Consider the following 18318-nt stretch of genomic DNA (forward strand, 5'->3'; position numbering starts at 1 on the left):
AATGGTATTTCAGAGTTTCAGGAAAGAGAAAATAACATCGAGAGAGAGATAGGAAAGGATATAACAAAGACCTTTTCAGTAACATGGATTAAGATTTACAATTGAGTTAAGAAAGATCAGTTTTTCAAGCTCATTAAAAGATGACTGATCAGACCTTTTTCCTTTTTTTTTTTTTTAAAGCAGGATGGTTTGTGGCCAGCTGTTCTGAACAGAAACATGATTGTACTTTCCCTTAAAATCCTTGATGCTTTGGAGTAGGTACTGTCTTGCATTTATGTTGGCCACTCATCTTGGTTTGGAATGACTTCTGTATTTTACTTCTGGTTAATGGTGCTCTTCAGTAACACAACCAAGGATCTAAGCCATAGGCGTCAGTAAAAGCCCAGCCGATATCTCTGTTGCAGTTGGGTAACTAGTCCATAATGGCTAGCAATGGAGATGACAGAGACACCCTCCAGGCTTTGTGCATAAGGAGTGGGAAGCCTTAGCTTTCTGCCGTGGCAAGGACCATCTTGAAGGTAGTTTGGATCTACTTTGCTATAAAGGTACCTTTGCTCAGTGATGTGACTAATGAATCTCCAGAGTTCACGGTGAATGGATTTTTGGACCTGAGAAGATCTGAGTGGAAATCAACAGTTAATTAGAAGCAAATGTGTTGTTTCTAAAATTCCCTGGATGCATGATAAAAGATGCTTTACAAAGCAGTTTAAAAAGTGTTTTAGAAAAAGACTTAAAAAACCCCCTCTACATTGCTCTGCTGAAGTCTGAGTGCTGTTCTAAACATACATGTTCTCTTTGGGGTCTGATCATTAAATGTAAAACTTGTACTCTCTAAAACTGTCAACCAGTTACTGTAACTTCTAAGAATGACATAACAATGCCAGGAAAGAAAAGCAAAGTGGAAAGTCATTTAAAATGTGTATCTATTCAAGGGCAATATCATGTACATATGGATGGTAACCTAGCTGTTTTGGGACTGTGAAGACACATCTAGTAAACATACATACTGATATCTAATAGATCTCACAGTAAACAAAATTTCACATTGTTGTGACAAACTTTTGTCTGTAGGCTTTCAGGGAGAACTGCCAGAAGGCGTTGAGTGAAAGCATTTAATTAGAGTACTCCAACAGTGTTGCTGCTATCTTTGCTATTGGTAATATGGAAATTATTTTGATTTGGAACAATATGGAAATAAATGCTATTGATATTTGATTTGGGTATTAGGAAAAAGCCTAGTCACAGACCAAAACCCTATGATGCTAACTATGGCATGTGCACACACACACACACACGCGTGCGCGCATGCAAAGTTTCTTCAAGAACAAACAATTCTATAACTATTTTGAAAACAAAAGCCCACTTGTTCAGTGTAACAACTGTTGTTTAGGTTATTAAACAGAACTTTAGAGCAGACACTGTGAACAGAACATCGAGGTGTCTAGGCAGTCTGCGAGCATTCATAACTGTAAAGACCTATAGTGAAATGTGGGACAATGTGGGATGTGGAACAGTTCTTAGCTCAACTAGGTCTTGATCCTGTGGAAAGACTTTAATTGACGGCTCCTAACTTCACTGGGGAACTATAAGACTTCTGTTTGTCATATGATTAATGTCCCTGAATTGCAAGGCACATTTCACACATTTTGTGTGAAACTAAGCCTGTAGCATGTTCTTTGTTCATGGAAAGTGAGAGAGACAGTGGTTTTTAGCACACCAGAGACAGTCCAAGACAAAGTTTTGAATGACCTTTACTAGAACACTTCTTCTAAGTAAGTTATATGTAAAGAACGAAAGAAAATGTGTAAGAGACATTGGCCTGAACTTTTTGTTTGGAGGCTACTAATCTAGTGATAAGCAAGAATAAAATGTGTGGGTTATTTTTAAAAGTTATTTGCACTGATTATTCTTTTTCCCCCCAGGATCCTTGTTGGCTTTGAATTTGGCATAATTCATTTATTTTGAGTCTTGTTTTGTATAGCTCACCTTCGTCATTAGACATCAAAGTAAATTTCAAAAATACGCTGAATTCATCTCTGGTAAAAAATAGTGGGAGTGATATAACACAGACATTGCACTGGTTTTTCCCTAGCAGTTGCTGTCATTGCTTACAGTGCTATCTCAGTCTTGTTGCAACACTTTCCCAAGGGTGAGAAGAATGTGACCAGGGCTCTACCTGCTGCCCAATGAAGCTGGACACAGCTGTACTGAGAGAGATGGCTGAAAGAGTTTCAAATCCTAATATAAATAGAAACAAGTTCAAAATTATTTCTTCCTTTTGTTCTTTGTCAGCTGTAGAGCTGAAATATTGTAAAAATATTTCCGTTTTAATATTTTATTTACAATCTAAATTATTCTATAATAGATTCCCAAGCAAATTACATTTATTCTGTTTGTTAGTGCTGTTGGAAAGGGAGAGTGCACTGCAAGCAAGTCTCAGGAGAGAATCCAGTAAGCCACTATTTCATTCTAGTGTCTAGCAAGGCACTGTCCTTCAAAACAGCATTTTTCTTTCTCTTTGATCTTAACAGAATTTGAACTCTTTCTAGAAGTTTGGTATACTTTGATCTAAAGTTATGTTCTTTGGCCACAAGGGTTTGGTAGTTCTGATTTCAGAGTGACATGTTTATACCCCTGTTTTCTAGATGTCATGCTTTTCTAGTATCTCTTCTAGATGTCGCATGACGTTTATCTGTGCTTCCCTCTGAAACAGAAGAGAGTAAGTCCTAATCCTGGGAGCCTTTCCTGGAGCCAGGGGAAGCCCTGAATATTTCTGTGGAGAGCTGCAGTGGCTCTTCTTCTGTTATTTATGGACTGGCAAGTGGCAGAATGAAGCCTGATCACATGAAATTTCTAGCCCAGATTTGGGCATTACAGATCTGGAGGATTAGATTGGTTTGGAATAAGGAATGAGAGTTTTTACTGCTTATGTGAGGTGAACCTTGAGTGTTACTGGGGAATTCTAATATTTACTACTTGCTAGTTGTTAGATTCCTTCTGTCATAACATCTCTTGTGAGTATTATGCTAAGAGTGAACAAACTGGCTCAGAGATTAGGGACACTATTAGAAAAACAGGCAGTGATTGGATGACAGAATCAGGACAGTATTTAGGACTTTCCTCAACAACATGCTTATTTTCCCAGATCTATGCAGCTTCTTAGCTAAAATATGGCAAGTTGAGGTTTTATCTTTGCCATAACATAACGCTTACACATTTTTCCATCTAAATTAACCAGAGAAGATCCTGGGCTATTGAAGCTGGAATCTGCTCACTAGGTAAATTCAATTTCAGTGATTTCTGTCATGGTTTTCTGTTGTGACATCAGTTTATGAAAATAAGCCTGACTTGCAAATATGATTTTGAATGCAGACTGGAACTGCCCCTGTATCAAAGTGCTATGTTGTAGCTATCTTTGGTTGCTGAAGAAATAATCTCTGTTGAAAGTGTAACCAAATATGTGGTTTTGTTCCTCCTTCAATGCAGCGTTCAAACACTAGCTTAACTTTAAATATGTATGTTTGTTATCCTCAATAAGGATGCTTATTTATGTTGAGACCTGGTAAGGCAGCAAACAATATCGAGTAGAAGAAAAATCAAAATTCCACTTGTAAAAATATTCCATTTTGTCAGCCTCTTAGCCTTGTCCTTATTTCTTCTAATATAGAATCAATAGAGCAACTATATTTGACCACAGAACAGTATTGGGAGGTGTTAATGGAGAGAAAAACCTCTGTGATCATTTTACCTGATGGCTCATAGTAGACCTCTGACTGCTCATAAAGATTCCATGCAAACAGATGATCTTAAACTTGAATTTCTTGTGCTTAAAGCAATTCTGAAATTATTTTATTGACACTGCAGTCATAGAAATAAATCAATGTTTGTAGGAGACCCAAGGAGATTTTCCTAACTGTCAGGAGAGGAATCTTAGGACCAAATAGCTTGAGTCTGCTGCAGCCAGTAAAGTTCCATCAATTTTCACCAGACGAAAACTGTTACTTTTTTACTTTTTTGAAATTCTTGTTTGAATAAGAGTAGCAATTTCCTCTGTTGTTATTACAACACGAATGGACTCTTATTGAGTTGCTCACTAAAAGTTTTATAGCTAAAGTGCTGTGAGTGTTTTCATTATAAATGGCTATCATAAAGCTCTATAACTTGCTTGTAAAAATTCTCTGCCAATAGAAATCTGGAACATACAAGGTCGGTTCTGGAGCTAATGTATTAATTAATTAATATTATAAATATTTATTAATTTATTTATTAAAATAATTGAACAGCCATTGTGAAGTAATGAATGTAGCAAACAATTATATTAACGCTTGGTGCCTCATAATGCTTTTCTTAAAAGCAACAAAATGTTTTAGAAAGAACAACATGGGTGAAGCACTGAGTCAGTTTTGGCAATTATGTGAATTTAGACATAAAAACATTTTTCTGAACAAGCTGCTGTATATATTTAATACATTCTATTAGATAAATGTCCTACTGTTATGGTGTGTTTAATTAGTGTACATGTGATTCAAACACTGTAGAGGCCTTGCATTTCAGACACTCTGGATATTTTTTAGGCTAAACTGACTGACACTATTGAAATGAGAAATATTTGCAGGAAAATTGTTTGCATAAGGATCTGTTTCTGAATGCATTTGCAGAATCTCATATTTAAAGTAACAGTAAAAAAAGTGACATCCTGTGCGATCTCTGTTGCTTATTCACTCTCTTTACCTTTCTAATGTAACTCTACTTTCTGCTGTGGTGTTTTCATTGTCATACTTTGAGCATAGGGTAGGGTTACGTTTGCTTCTAACTTCATGGTGTATTGACCTGTTCAAGAATTTTAATCTGATGAGAGGAGAAGTTGTATGTGAAATTACAGTAATAATTAATAATAAGCCCTTTTATTAACTCTTTAGCATAATCATGTTAAGGTTTGAAAGTATTGACTTAAACATATCCAGAATTCTAGCAGGAAGATTATCAGATACTTTTCCTGAGAGAAGAAAGACACTATGGAGAGTTAGATTAGCTGATAATGACTGATTCTCTGACTGTGACCTCCATGCTACTCTTTTTGGATAGAGGCACTTTCTCATTACTGTAATAGATGAAGAGGGTCCTCTATAAATGTGGTGTGCATGGGATTTTTTTTTTTCTCATGAAGAGGTACACTAACAAACACTTCTTGAAAATAAAATCCATGGTGTCACACCAAAAACTAAATGATACCAAGTAATCAAACATGTTGAAAGAGTGTTCTTGTTTTTAAATGCCAGACACCAGGTGTTTGAGAATATGCCCTCATGCAATGAAGTGTCTGTGACATTATTTATTTAAAACTAGATGATCCGAGCATGTTTTTTTCAGTGAGCACATCTAATTTTCTGTAGTGCCCTGCTATGCATAACCCTGGAGCCCCTGTTTGTTTATAGGAATAGTTGAGGTGTTTTTTTTTATTTTTCTCAGACTATGATCCCCCAGGGTAAATAAAAATGAGGGCTATATGAAAACTACTAATGTATGGTCTTTCCCTAATTCAGACTTCAGGTCCCAGTATCTTATTCAGCATTCTTATATAACACATGACAGTTCCTCTCATCTTGTTGCCGAGTCCTTTTAGTGTCTGTGTGGCTTCATTTTAATGAAATTCAAGCCCCAAAGTATAATATATAAAGCCTTATCCATTATTTAAAAGAAACAAGCATATACTTTCTGGAATTTGTAATGCAGATATCAAGAAAATCCTACAAATAGGAATAGATTCCTGCAACTTAAAAACAAGCCAGTATATCCAGCCCTCCAAAATGTAGGGCAAAAGAAACCTTTGGCTTCTGTCACGTGTCACATAACTTGAAGAATTTAATCTCTAACTTTATCATATGTTAACACAAATAGTTCTCCCCTATTCTTATATGCTCCTGAGATTACAGATAACAGTCATTATTGTGATTGTCTTTTAGCTGTGACGGAATAGCAGAAAGAGAATGTAACAAATGCTGAGTACAAAGGCCATTGCAAATGTCTTTTTTTTTTCCCAAACCACTATACTCATTTGTGCTCAGTAGTTTTCCTTATGTTTTATCAATGCATCCCAATTCTATAAACACCAACAGTGGTTGAGTGGAAGGATCTGAACTACAGATGATTTCTACATAACTGCAAGTGAATTCCATTGCAGTCTCTTCTGCCCTTTGTAGCCACTCAGCAGCTATCCTGTAGAATTGGAAGCATGTGAGGAGTAGATCAGGAAAGTTGAATGTATCCTTGGGTGGTTCACCTATGTTTGTAGAGGGTAGTTTGAAGCAATGTAAGCTGTGACTTATGGGAGTGGGAATATGTGAGCTGCTAGGCTAATAGCAGTGCAGTTCCTGGTTTCTTTTATCAGCTACAGAAATAATACTTTAAAAGACTGTCTTACCCTTCATATCAGTCCTCAAAACTGAGGGAGTTCAAAGCCAGCTATTCCCTTATCCTTGAAGCAAAGACAAGAAAGAAGTCTGGATGTCGATCTTATTGATTTTGTCCATCCTTTCTGTAAAATGACTTATTCTCTATTACCTCTTTGACAAATAGTTGTACTTTTTATCTGCAACAAGCTTAGAGCATCTCTGAGTGCCAAAGAACATGCATTGTGAGGTGACTGCTTGACTGCTTTCCCTAGGTTTTGTAGGGAAAAAAGGTTTACATACTATTTATCCTTTCACTCCTAGTCAGCCCAGAATAAGGAACTTGTTATTTCATCATCTGCAGTTTGTTTCTTCCTGCAGCATGGCCGCAAGGTTGCTACTTAGGCATTGCCACATTTAATGCACCCTTCAAGCTGATACAGCCAACTATCTCCTTTTTTTTTTTTGAGAGAGAAGGTTGAGATATCTTTTTTTCACGCCATATAACAATATTCCTCATATAGATCAGATCATCTTCACACTGCCACTTGATGGCTAAACACAAGCAAGAACAAATAGCTCTTCATTAGCTTGACCACATTCTGAAGGAGGGAAGTTTAAAAGGGAAGCTTTAGTTGAAGTTGCCATGAACCAAAGCACCCAGTCACAGCCAATTTAGATACAAAGGTTATTGCCAGCAGTTTTAAAGCTACTGAGATGGGAACCATTCAACCTTTATTCAGCCCCACACTATTCCGTAGAGTATACAATATGGCTTATCAATTAGGTCCCATGGCCACTGTTGTACAGCAGTAGTTAGAAAAATCATTGCAGTTTTGTTCACTGGTCACTGCTGCTGCCATGGAATTCCTGCACTAGCTTTGATTACTTGGAATAGTATTTGTGGACATTTTAATGGCATCACTCTATTAATATATCATCTCACTTTAAAAATAGCTGACCAAATCTTAATCTGGTATAAATCAGCACAGTTCTCAGTTAGTGAAGCTAAGGCAGTTTTTATCTGCAGAGCACTTGGCAGGGAAACTCTTCAAATATGAAAGATCATTGTGTGCAAGGTAGAATACTTTTGTCCTTTTCCCTTCCTTTCTTTCGACATAGAAATTAAACAAGACTTGTAGGCCTTCTACAGGTGCACATTAAGTTATAGAAGTTGACATAGGATATACCTCAGCCTTGATGATCAGGAATTCATTTCATGAGTAACAAGTCATCAAAATAACAGTATATGGATTCTGCTGGATGACATTTTCAATGGAGTTGCAGAATAGTGAAGTGACTTCATGGTTCATGCAGTGGTTTGGGGAGTGAAGTAGACTGTGTTCAAAGAATGCTGAGAAGGGGATTCAAACATTTTCTGAATATGATAATTTTTCCTTCCTTCTTTCTCTGTCTCCCTCTTCCTCATCCCATAAATTTTAATGTGTTTGGGTTTTTATCCAGCTATGCAGTTTCTATTGTCTGCTAATGTTCATGTCTTCACCTATATAGTTAACTTGTTCTAGCTCCAAGTTGGAGGTGCTAATACACAGCATGTGTGAAAGGATAAAACAAACACAACTCTGATCTGTCAGTTCTTGACTGCTTGATGCAGCCTCTGCTTTTGAAATTCTCCTCTACCCTACAGGGAAGGTTGAAACAATGTTTAAAAGGCGATCCCCTTTGAGATTTTATGTCCACATTTGCTGTCTTATATCTAGATCTCAACACCTCCCTTCCATTCTTCCTTTAAAACTGTTTTGGAACCTGCTGGTGCTGCTTACCAGAAGCAATCAGTTGTAGGCTGATAGTGTTATCCATGGATTTGACAGTAGGAAATCAGCCAATAGCCTGTAAGGATTTCCAATCTCAGCAAGATGACTTGGGAGATCAATTTAGAGAATGCAAAAAAAACCTTTGAGAAAGTTTACCAAGACGTAGAGATCATCTGAGTGTTAAGAGTGGGCAAACAGGAATGTTAGAGAAAGTCATAGTATGAGAAAAGGCCTTCAGCAGCATTTTATACAAATGAAGACAGACATTATTAAAAAGAAGGCAATGGGTCTTGGTTCCCAGAGTGGCATGGAAAGCCTGCCTTGAACCTCCTTGTGGAAAGCAGAGAGTTAAGACTGTTGCTGTGTGTAATACTTCAAATCACGAAGTCATTAATGCAATTCATCCCAAGTTCTGTATTGGTATCTTTAACAGATGCCTAGTTTTATTTAATATTTTTAGGAGGAAGAACAGGTATACTGAAGAAAGAAGAGGGCTGCCTCAGAACTCATTCATTCCTGTTGCAGAGAAAATAAATTATTTCCTTTCAGAAGACTTGATCTATGCAGTAAAGCAGTCACGTATTTATTTTGTCACTTGGGTTAAGTTTCTGTAACAGGGCTATGCTCATAAGGATGTAAGTTCCTGGCATTTTTCCAGTTATCAATATTGAAATATTAGTGATCAAGCATTTACTGAACGCCATTCCTCAAATGCAGGGTCTACACAGCATCTTGTTGCATTCATGGAATTCATTTGTTTGCATTATCTGGCTAACTGGTTCTTTTGTATTGCCAAGGTGATGAACAGATTTGACATTTAGCTGATTACTTCACCGAAATTAAACAGAAAACAGGGCAGCCATCCAAAGTTCCTTTCAGTGTGAAAGCTAATTATAAAAATGCTTTGAGCAGCAATTTCTTTTTGGATGTTAAAGTGCTTTTATTAGATTGTTCCCCTGTCATTTTAAAATTTATTGCTAGACACTTACAAATGGGGTTGCCTGCTGGAGTAGAATTATTTTATTTTCTATATTTAAGATGGGAGACAAAGGTGTATAGAGCAAATTCTACACTGAATTTGTTAGTATTTTACATGATTCTGAAGAAAAGGAGAAAAACCAACTAGTGCTGGCTTTCATGGATCCAAAATATATATTTTATCTTTGTGCTGAATAAAAACATATATCCACTTCTGTTTACAAATCAGCAACTCCCAATTTCCAAAACCAATTACTTAGCAAGTAAAAAAGTCAAATATGTAATTTAAAAGTAGAGTACAGCCCTTGTATTGTTAGAAGCTTGTATTTTATAGTGTACATATAAACCGTGGTGATGGAAAAATCTAACCATTTGCTTGTACCTGTCTTTCATAAGCCATTACTTGTTCTGAAATAGCATACAACTACTCTAAAGTAATTTTGTTGAGGTCATTGAATAAGAGTTGGACAAGTGAATTTTAACCAATAAATTTAGAGCTGAAGAGTTCTGTATCCTGTTACCAGATCTTAGAAGAAGTTTCTTGTGAAGTATTTTTTGAATGCCTTGGAATATATTTAACTTTTTATACTGACTGTTGTTATTAGCATCCTTCGGACCCCAGACAAGGTGTGATCTGGGGAGGTTTCAAGGTGACAAAGTTGGGGGGTTTTGCATATGATGTTGTCTAGCACACTTTGGCTACTAAATCATCTTGTGAGGACATATATTAATTCTTGACACTGAGATCTATTAATATACCTTGAAGCTAAGTGAATTATGTGAATCTGCTGTTTCAAGCTGTAGAATTCTGCCATAACTAGGAGGAAATATTTTGCTGTAGGTAGATTAATGTTGAAAGCTTGTCAAGAAAAAGTTTAATGTTGAAAATTTATTCTTCCTCTTGTTTCCAGTACTTGAGCTTCTATACTAAATCCCATTTGTAATCTGAGGAAAAATAAAGATATAATTTCTTTTGTATCTATCTATGTTATTAGAGTTCCAATGATATAGTCTATTGCCTATTAAAAAGTGCATCCCAATGAATGATCTTCCAGAGGGTAATTTTTGCTCCCATCAATCTGAGAGCTTTTCTTGTAAAATACAGTAACTGTCAGTGCTTATCAAATAATTTAATTCATGCCCATTGCATGATAAGTAATTAAGATAACTCAACATTCTGTATCAATAAATAACAAAAATGTGAATAAGAGATTTGCTAAATACCCTTTGTGGAGATAATGGATAGGACTTAACATGCATGTTCTGAGGAAGCTTTGAAGAGACAGAGAATGCAGTCTGAACAACAGACCTGAGAGAGAGTCTTGGTGAGCGTACAACACAAATGTAGGTTTGTTTTTGTTTGACTGTTAAAGTATATTTCAGTGCTAAGCCTTCATAACTCCTCTTTGTACCTATAATGTGTCCAAGCAACATATAAGCCAATTGACCCCACACTTTTTCAGAACTTCAAACAAATAAATAAATAAGGCCAGTTTTTAAAACAGTTACTCAATGAAATTTCTAAAAGCTCTGATCATTTGTAAACTGTTCATATAGTTACATGTTTCATTTATATAAAGATTTTAATTAGAGAATTTATGTGGATTTGACATAAACATGTCCGTAATTAATTATATAAACCTTCATGCTCTGTCCCCTCTAAGCACATCTACCTACCTGCTTGACAATGTGGTGAATTATTCAGGGATATGTTAAACAGGAGGAGAAACATAGTCCTGTTAATTTGAAAGTTCACAGATTATGTCCTTGTCTACAGAGAACCTTCCTTTGCTGGGTTTGGTTGTTAACAGATGATACGTTTCTGCAGTTTAAGCTATCCCATTGGCTATGCTCTGTTGCAGTCTTTCATTGTGTCAATGGGTCTCCTATAACCCAGGGCAAGGTGTGCATGTATGAAGTATCTGCCTAAACTGTGTAAGGAATGAGCTTAGAACACTTCAGACACTCTAAAAGCATAAACCTGTATACATTTTACTCATTTTTCTGTTTCTCCTCTAGGTAAGCAAGGAATATATGAACCTAGCTTTAATGTGATAGCTGTGCAAACTCATCAGGTGCAGTTTGGCCAGGGTCTCTCCTGAATAGTATTTTTTTGATCCTGCATTGGCTTTGTAACAAATTCAGAAAAAAGTGGCAAAAAAATACGTCTGTCAAGAACTTACTGCACACTCAGGCTCGAGTCTCGCAGTGGGACACACTCAGACAAGAGCTAAAATGAGGCTGTGGCATAGTAGCAGTTAGCATTTGCTTATCAGAACTTATTTTTGGATTAATGTTTAACTTGAGATGTCTGTCAGAAAATACTTGTTTGATTGACCAAAATCAACTCAGCAGAAATGTTAAGGGAGAAGGAAATGCAAGACTTTTTGCTAGTCAACAGACTTTTATGCTGAATTAATTTATATTTGCTAAATTGAAACTTCTTATATCATAAATGCCACCAAGTTAAAGTCATTTTTGAAATAAACTGAGTAGTTTAGCCACAGCCAAGAAAAGAGAACTGTAAACCCATCTTTGGTTGCAAAAGTATTTCCTGAAGTATTTCCAACCTATACCTATTGTTTTTCCATAGGTTGACGGGATACTGTGCCTGGCCGACATTCTTACTGATAACACTCATTCCGAAGCTACTCATGCAGAAGCAGCGGCAGTAATTGCACAGATCACATCTCCACATCTCACGTTCACTCAACATCTCAGCAGCTTTCTGGAAAATATGGAAGAAATTGTAACAGCACTTGTCAGTAAGTTCTTCATGAGACTTCTGAGTCTTTCCAGTTAAAATGACAGGTTGGGGTAGGACTCTCTTTCATTAGAAATATTCCCTAAATAATGTTTGCCTTTCTTTCCTTAACAGATAAAAGAACTCAGTGAATAAGGGCATTCTGCAATGACATAACATTTTTTACTCCAGTCCATATTTCAATAGAGTTTATGCATATTTGTCAAAGTACTATCTGTGTGAAATTCTACCATTAGAGCCACAGAAAAGACTCAGCAAAGTATCCTCTTTTCCCATGTTTTTCTGTAAAAGAGCAGTTTCTAATAGTTGCTAACCTTTATGCCTGTTGTATTTTCTAAACTGGCTAGAACTCAAGCTCACCACTGCATCTACATTTGTATGATACTTCAGAGGAAAAGTACACTATATTATAATCCATGGGCATTGTTACAAGAAAATAAAAGATCTGTCTTTCTTGTCTAGACCTCTGATCCATGGTAAAATGAGGCAAAGGTAACAGCAAGCTTTTCCTTAACCTGGGTCAGTGAGGACACTTCAGAAAAATAAGATGATATTTCTCATGACCTTCTAAAGAGTGGAATCTCTTATTTCTGGCACTGTGCTCCATCCATTTCAAATACTAGAAGCTTTCAGTCAAGCATTCTCTTCTTCTCCCTGATCTGGAAATTCAGTGTCCCAGAGCTTCATGTCAGAAAGTACAGTTTGGGTCATCTAGTTTGATTTCTCATGTATAATAGATCAATACGTATGGATATTTCTCTACTGAGCCCAATGGTTATAGTAAACTACAGCACTTCAATTTTCATGTGTTTTTTTTTTTTTTTTAAATAGAACAAGAAAAGAGTATAGTAGTGCCAATGCTTGAGGATTCTGCAGTGGCTGGGAATTATCTGAGACGTATTTAGGCATTCTTCAATATGCCCAAACAGAACTAGTGCTGCAGAAATCAAGGAAACAATTTATTCCTGATGACCAGACTGTCCAGCAACAAATATTGATGGTTCTGCCCTGAACCTGCCCTGAATCCAGTGGTTGGAATTAACCTGTGCTGAGCTTGGTTCTGCTGTAGCTAGACTGCTAGAGGCATCTGACCTGACTTAAATATTTAAGATGATTTTTCAGGTTATTACAGTGTACCACAGTCAAGGGACAATCTGAACAGCCTATCCAGAAGATATTAGCAGGTGGAGCATTTCCTCAATTGTCATTGTTTAAGTTCCACAGGAATTTTAGTAGTATATACTCTGCCCAAGAAATATGAGCATTAAAAATAGAACATGTATAACTTTGGAAGAGCCCTTTCAGTAATCACACATGAGTTTCCTTGTAATATTTATAACTCAGTAATTGAATTACTGTAATATGTTTAATTTTTAAACCATGTTGAAATCCAATTGTCAGGTGATTCAGTTCTTAGTTAAAATACATGTGTGCAAGGAATTAAAAGGGAGCTGTGTCTTCAGTACTTCTTATTGAAACTGGAAAATATGCAGGATGATCTTTGACTATAGAGAAATAGGTTTAGAGATAGGCAGCATGTATACGTATCTTGTTCTAAAGAATAGGATATATAGCAAAATGATTATCTTATGGATCAGTTACTGTAGCCTTCTGCCTCCTGTATTTTATGTATTTCCTGCCATTTTATGCAGTTATATCAAGCTTGATGTTGAACAACATTCAGTGGAATATTCCCTGTAGAATGGTATACTAGGTAGACCATCTCATTAACTGGATGAATGTTAGAAACACTTGGTGTCTAGGTTCATATTTACCATCTTTCCCTGCTTTTGTGGTTCAGATGAAGGTGCCTAATGTTAATATTGCTTATAACTTACCCTAGCAATATGAGATATTATATAATTGACAAAATTAAGATTATTTTATTTGTTTTGTTTTATTTTTATCTTGATGATTATGAGCTTGGTCTTAGATACTAAGATTACTAATGCAAGTTGCAGATGCTTAAATATCGCTTTGAAACACCTCACCATTCTTTTTGCAATGAAGGAATGACTTTTATTCAAGTTGTTTTCTGCATTCCTAGAACTGTGCCAAGAAGCCTCGTCTGGTGAAGTTTTCCTGCTGGCTTCAGCAGCTCTTGCCAATATTACTTTCTTTGATACCATGGCTTGTGAAATATTACTCCAGTTAAATGCAATGAAGATTCTTCTAGCAGCATGTTCAGACAAACACATAGTGGATACTCCATATTCCCGAGATCAGGTGAGCAGTTTCTCAGGAAGATGCTGTCTGAGCACATTTGTGTAAAAGTCAACAGGTTTCAGCTCTATGTCTGTTTTGACATAGTCAAATCCAAGTTGCTTTCATGTCTTCTATTCTTGGTTCTTTTCAATATATGGCTCTTTCTTTATCTGATTCTGTTCCTTTTTATTATGAGCATTATGAAATATGACAGCTTTTAATGCGATTTTGGGGAAAAAAAAAGTTCCATATTTCTAAGATACTAGATTTTTTTTTTTCATCATGAAGATGGCCAAACAGTGACACAGAGGCCCAGAGAGGCTGGGGAATCTCCAGAGAGGCTGTGGAATCTCCATCATTGGAGGTATTCAAAACGTGACTGGACAGAGCTTTGAGGCAAATAAGATATATATGGAGACTGCAGCCTAAATATACAATTGACAGTTCAAAGATAAATTAGCTCCAAAAGTTGAATAAGGATCTGATCCTCAGCCCATTGACGTTGGTGGGCTTTGGATCAAGCCCTAACTGTGTGGTAAATGGTTTGCAAGTTTTACTGGCAAATACCGCTGATGTACTTTTGCATTTCCCTTTCTTTTTCACCATTTTTTTTAGTAAAGAGACACGGAAAATTAAAGGTTTGTGCTAATGCACAGATGAAGTCAGAGGGAATTCTTTTGTTCCTCTCAGGTACTGCTATGCAATGGGGTGCTGCAGAGGCACTGCTTATTTGGCATCTCAGTGATGAATTTCACCTCAGCAGAGTAGCAAGTATGAGGCTTGAGGGTTTCAGTAGTTATTACTAAGGGATGGAGGTTGCTACTCAGCTCTGTTAACCTACTTCTGTTTATGAGACATTGTGAAAATAACTAAAAGTCTGTAGTTCAGGCCTCACAAGCCCATCCCCTTCCTACCTCTGAAGTAGCCAAAAGATGATTTATGGTAGACTTGGGATCTGCACTGCCACAGAAAACTCTGTGTATCTTTCTTTCATGGAAATCAAGGCACAAGGGACATTAGAAAGTGATTATTGGTGTTCTAGAAGGGTTACTAGGGCTGCTTTAGCTTATATTAAGAGCATTTGGTACTATTCCAGCTCAGGAGTGTTTATGAAAAGATGGAGTTAAGCCATAATTACTATATTGCTCTTTGGGCAAAGTCAAGGACATCAGCTGTGGTGTTTGACATGGCTGTATACTATTATTACATATGAAAAATTCTTCATGTTCTTTTTTTATTCCTCCTGTATGCTCTTATAGTTTTGATTTCCTTATTTATTTATGCCCTCATCTTAATTCTGCTGTCAGCTGTGAGTTTGCAGTTTGCTCTGTGGGTAGTACAGCAAGCCCCTTCTTTGTATGAGGAAGGCAGATGTTTAAAGAAATATGTATGACTTTACTAGGTAACAGACTAGTTCCAGGCCTTTTGCAGCTTGCAGGACATCTCATTAGCTAGAGGAACAGAGAACTGAATGGCTTCCTTCCAAGAATTGAGGACATTTCATCCCCAGTAGCCCCTTATATTCCTTCTTGGAATGAAAAACTAGATCAGAAAGGTGTGATGTTTTCTGTGGTGTGCTGCAGTAAGCTTCTGAGCTGACTCCTTGTTATTTCTGCAGCAATGGGGATTATGAAATCCTGCCTTGTGTTATTCTGTTACTGAGCACCTGATGCTCAGGTGGAATCTGAGTGCTGCTCATCTTGTCTTGAAGAGCTGTCAGTGTTGCTAGTCAAGCAGTTTTGGTAATGCAACCGCCTTAAGAGAAGTCTTCCTCTGAATTCCTGAAAAAGTGTGTGTTTGAGTAGATTGCTCACCTTTCAAAAGGGTACTTGTTTCAGTGTTACACTTGGGGGGAGAGGGTGTCTGCCAATTATGACAGTTTTATGGAATATTTTGCTTTTTAATTTGCTCTGTGCCTAGTTGTTGCAATGAGGCAAACACACTCAGCTAGAGAGAAAAACAACACTAAAATACTATATTTTATAAGGGTATTTTAAATTGCCATTTTGGCTTTTGATATATGTATGTTATATGTATGATATATGTATATTCAATTCCTTTTAGGTACATAATATAGTTACTAACTTTTCCCATTATATGTATTATTATGTCCCAGCCAGTAGACAGTTGCCTAAGGCTATGTAGATTAAAGTTGAGTAGGTTTGGAAATTTTTTATTCAAGGTTTTATTTTGGAATATGAAACCACTGTGGAAAACATTTTTATGGACTAATATCCATTCTGAATGATCAAGTCATCCTGGCCAGTAAAATAGATGAATCAGAATTAAGCTATACTAATATGTTGAAACAATTAAACAAAGTAAGAATAAGATTCATATCAAATACAACAAAATATGGTCTAATTACCATAAAATGTTATGAAAGAACCCCTCAAACTTAAATGGCCTGTTTTTCATACAGAGCTTTAATTTAAGTAACACAGTTATCCTATAGAAAACTATCCAGTATTTCTAAATACATTATTACTTTAGCATTACTGCTGATTTAAGAAAATTGTAATTTGCTAAAATAGACTGAAGCATGCTCACTATAAGCCAAAAATGGGAGAAAGATGGCTGAAATGCAAGAAAGGAACAGTGAGTTTTGTTTTCATTTGTGCCGTTTTATCTCATCTTAAAGTCACAGTATGTCCTTCTATACAACCTTTCTAAGGACAGCTAGCACTGGTTAGTTATCACCCTCCATGATGGTATAAATAAATAACATTCTGCCCAGGAGCTGGATGCTGGATGCATTATGTGTTGCCTGCAGAAAGCATATTTCTGCTCAAGCACCTCTAAAGTGTTCTGTCTTTTGACTTCTGAAAAACTTTTGTGTGCAAATGATAACAAACCTTTCCTGCCTTCACTGTCTGAAAACTGACATCCTTCCTCTTTATTTTCCCAGGCAGTGTTAGATTAGGTCATGTAAGAAATCTAGAACTGAGTGCTGGACTTAATGATGAACAAGATAATAATTGTCCATTTTATAGAAGCACATATTGCTTCTGTAACCAGCAGTATTACATTGAGATTGCTTAGTTTTATAACAAAATAATTTGTATGAGTCGTCAGATAAAGCAATAATTTCCAGATGCCTTAGTCTCTAGTTTTGGGTCAAAATGGGTATGAATGTGCCATGTTCTTTTCCTTGCTGCAGATACTTATTTTCTGGATAGCAGTTTTTTTACTTCAAAGGAGCATCAAAATATCCTTTCAGAAGGGTTCATGCCTAAATTCAGCAGTGTAATGTATACAGTCAGATGTCTTAATGGAGTTTAAGCAGTGTCAGAAGAAGGATTTAGCCAAACCCCTTATCATTCAGAGCCTTCTTTAGTTTAACCATCATCTTAGACTCTATATAGAAAAATATGAAATATGTATTTTTGTGCACAGAATGTTTATGTATAATAAAATTTTTATCTCTGCATTCCCACTTGTCTCTTCAGTTTTGCTAGTATTCTCACCTTACCTGTGAAGCTGTGGAGGTACAGTCTAACAGCTTCTGGTCTTCTGTTATTCAGGCAGACAACGAATTAATGTGCAGTGAACACATCAATTTTAAAGTTGTTATTTCTAGGTCTAAAATCAGTGAATTATGTTTCAAAAAAGTTTGAGGTGGAGAAAGGCTTTTAAGTTGGAAGGAGAAAATGGAAATGGTTGCTGCTTTTTCCCTGCTAAATTCTTTACTGTTTTCTTGGTGTTTGGGAAATGCTGCAGGCTTTGAAGCTAAGACCTTCTGTCTCATTTAAGATTTGAAACCCTTAATAATATTCTTCCTCTAGGTTCCAGATCCTTTTCTCTGCTCTTCCATTTTTTTCAGGGCATTTGCATTTTCCTTTTGTTGCCTTTCCCCCCCTTTTTTCTCTTACATGGGAGATTGTAGGGAAAGAGCAGAGACAGATGTTACTTTAACATAAAGAAGTTTTGATTTTTAAATGTTGCCTAACACCCAGTGAAAGACTGTGAGAGCAGTGTTTTTAACAAGAAGAATATTAACAGGTCTTTAGACTTCTTTTGAAAATCCCTGCCTGGATGAAAGGAACTTGCAGTACTACTTCTCAAGCTGAGTTTCTTGAATACTGGGGAATTTTTTACTCCTTGCCGACTGCTTTTTGTTTCTGCTTGTTGTCATGAAGACTCTGGGATTCCCGACTCCATTTTGTAAAATTGCTGACCAAATTTTCCCTTATGTATGGGAGCCAGT

At 36.5% G+C, this 18318-nt stretch overlaps 1 protein-coding gene across 1 annotated transcript in view; it reads left to right on the plus strand.

Annotated features, from left to right (window-relative positions):
* Positions 1-18318, plus strand: part of INSC (INSC spindle orientation adaptor protein) — a 106014-nt gene that overhangs the window by 71859 nt on the left and 15837 nt on the right. Inside the window, exons 7-8 of the mRNA XM_072865136.1 lie at positions 11736-11907; positions 13954-14132. Coding sequence (XP_072721237.1) covers positions 11736-11907; positions 13954-14132 — 351 coding nt within the window. The remainder of the gene's footprint in view (positions 1-11735; positions 11908-13953; positions 14133-18318) is intronic.

The sequence above is a fragment of the Ciconia boyciana genome, chromosome 6, assembly GCF_034638445.1.
Source record: "Ciconia boyciana chromosome 6, ASM3463844v1, whole genome shotgun sequence".
NCBI lineage: Eukaryota > Metazoa > Chordata > Aves > Ciconiiformes > Ciconiidae > Ciconia > Ciconia boyciana.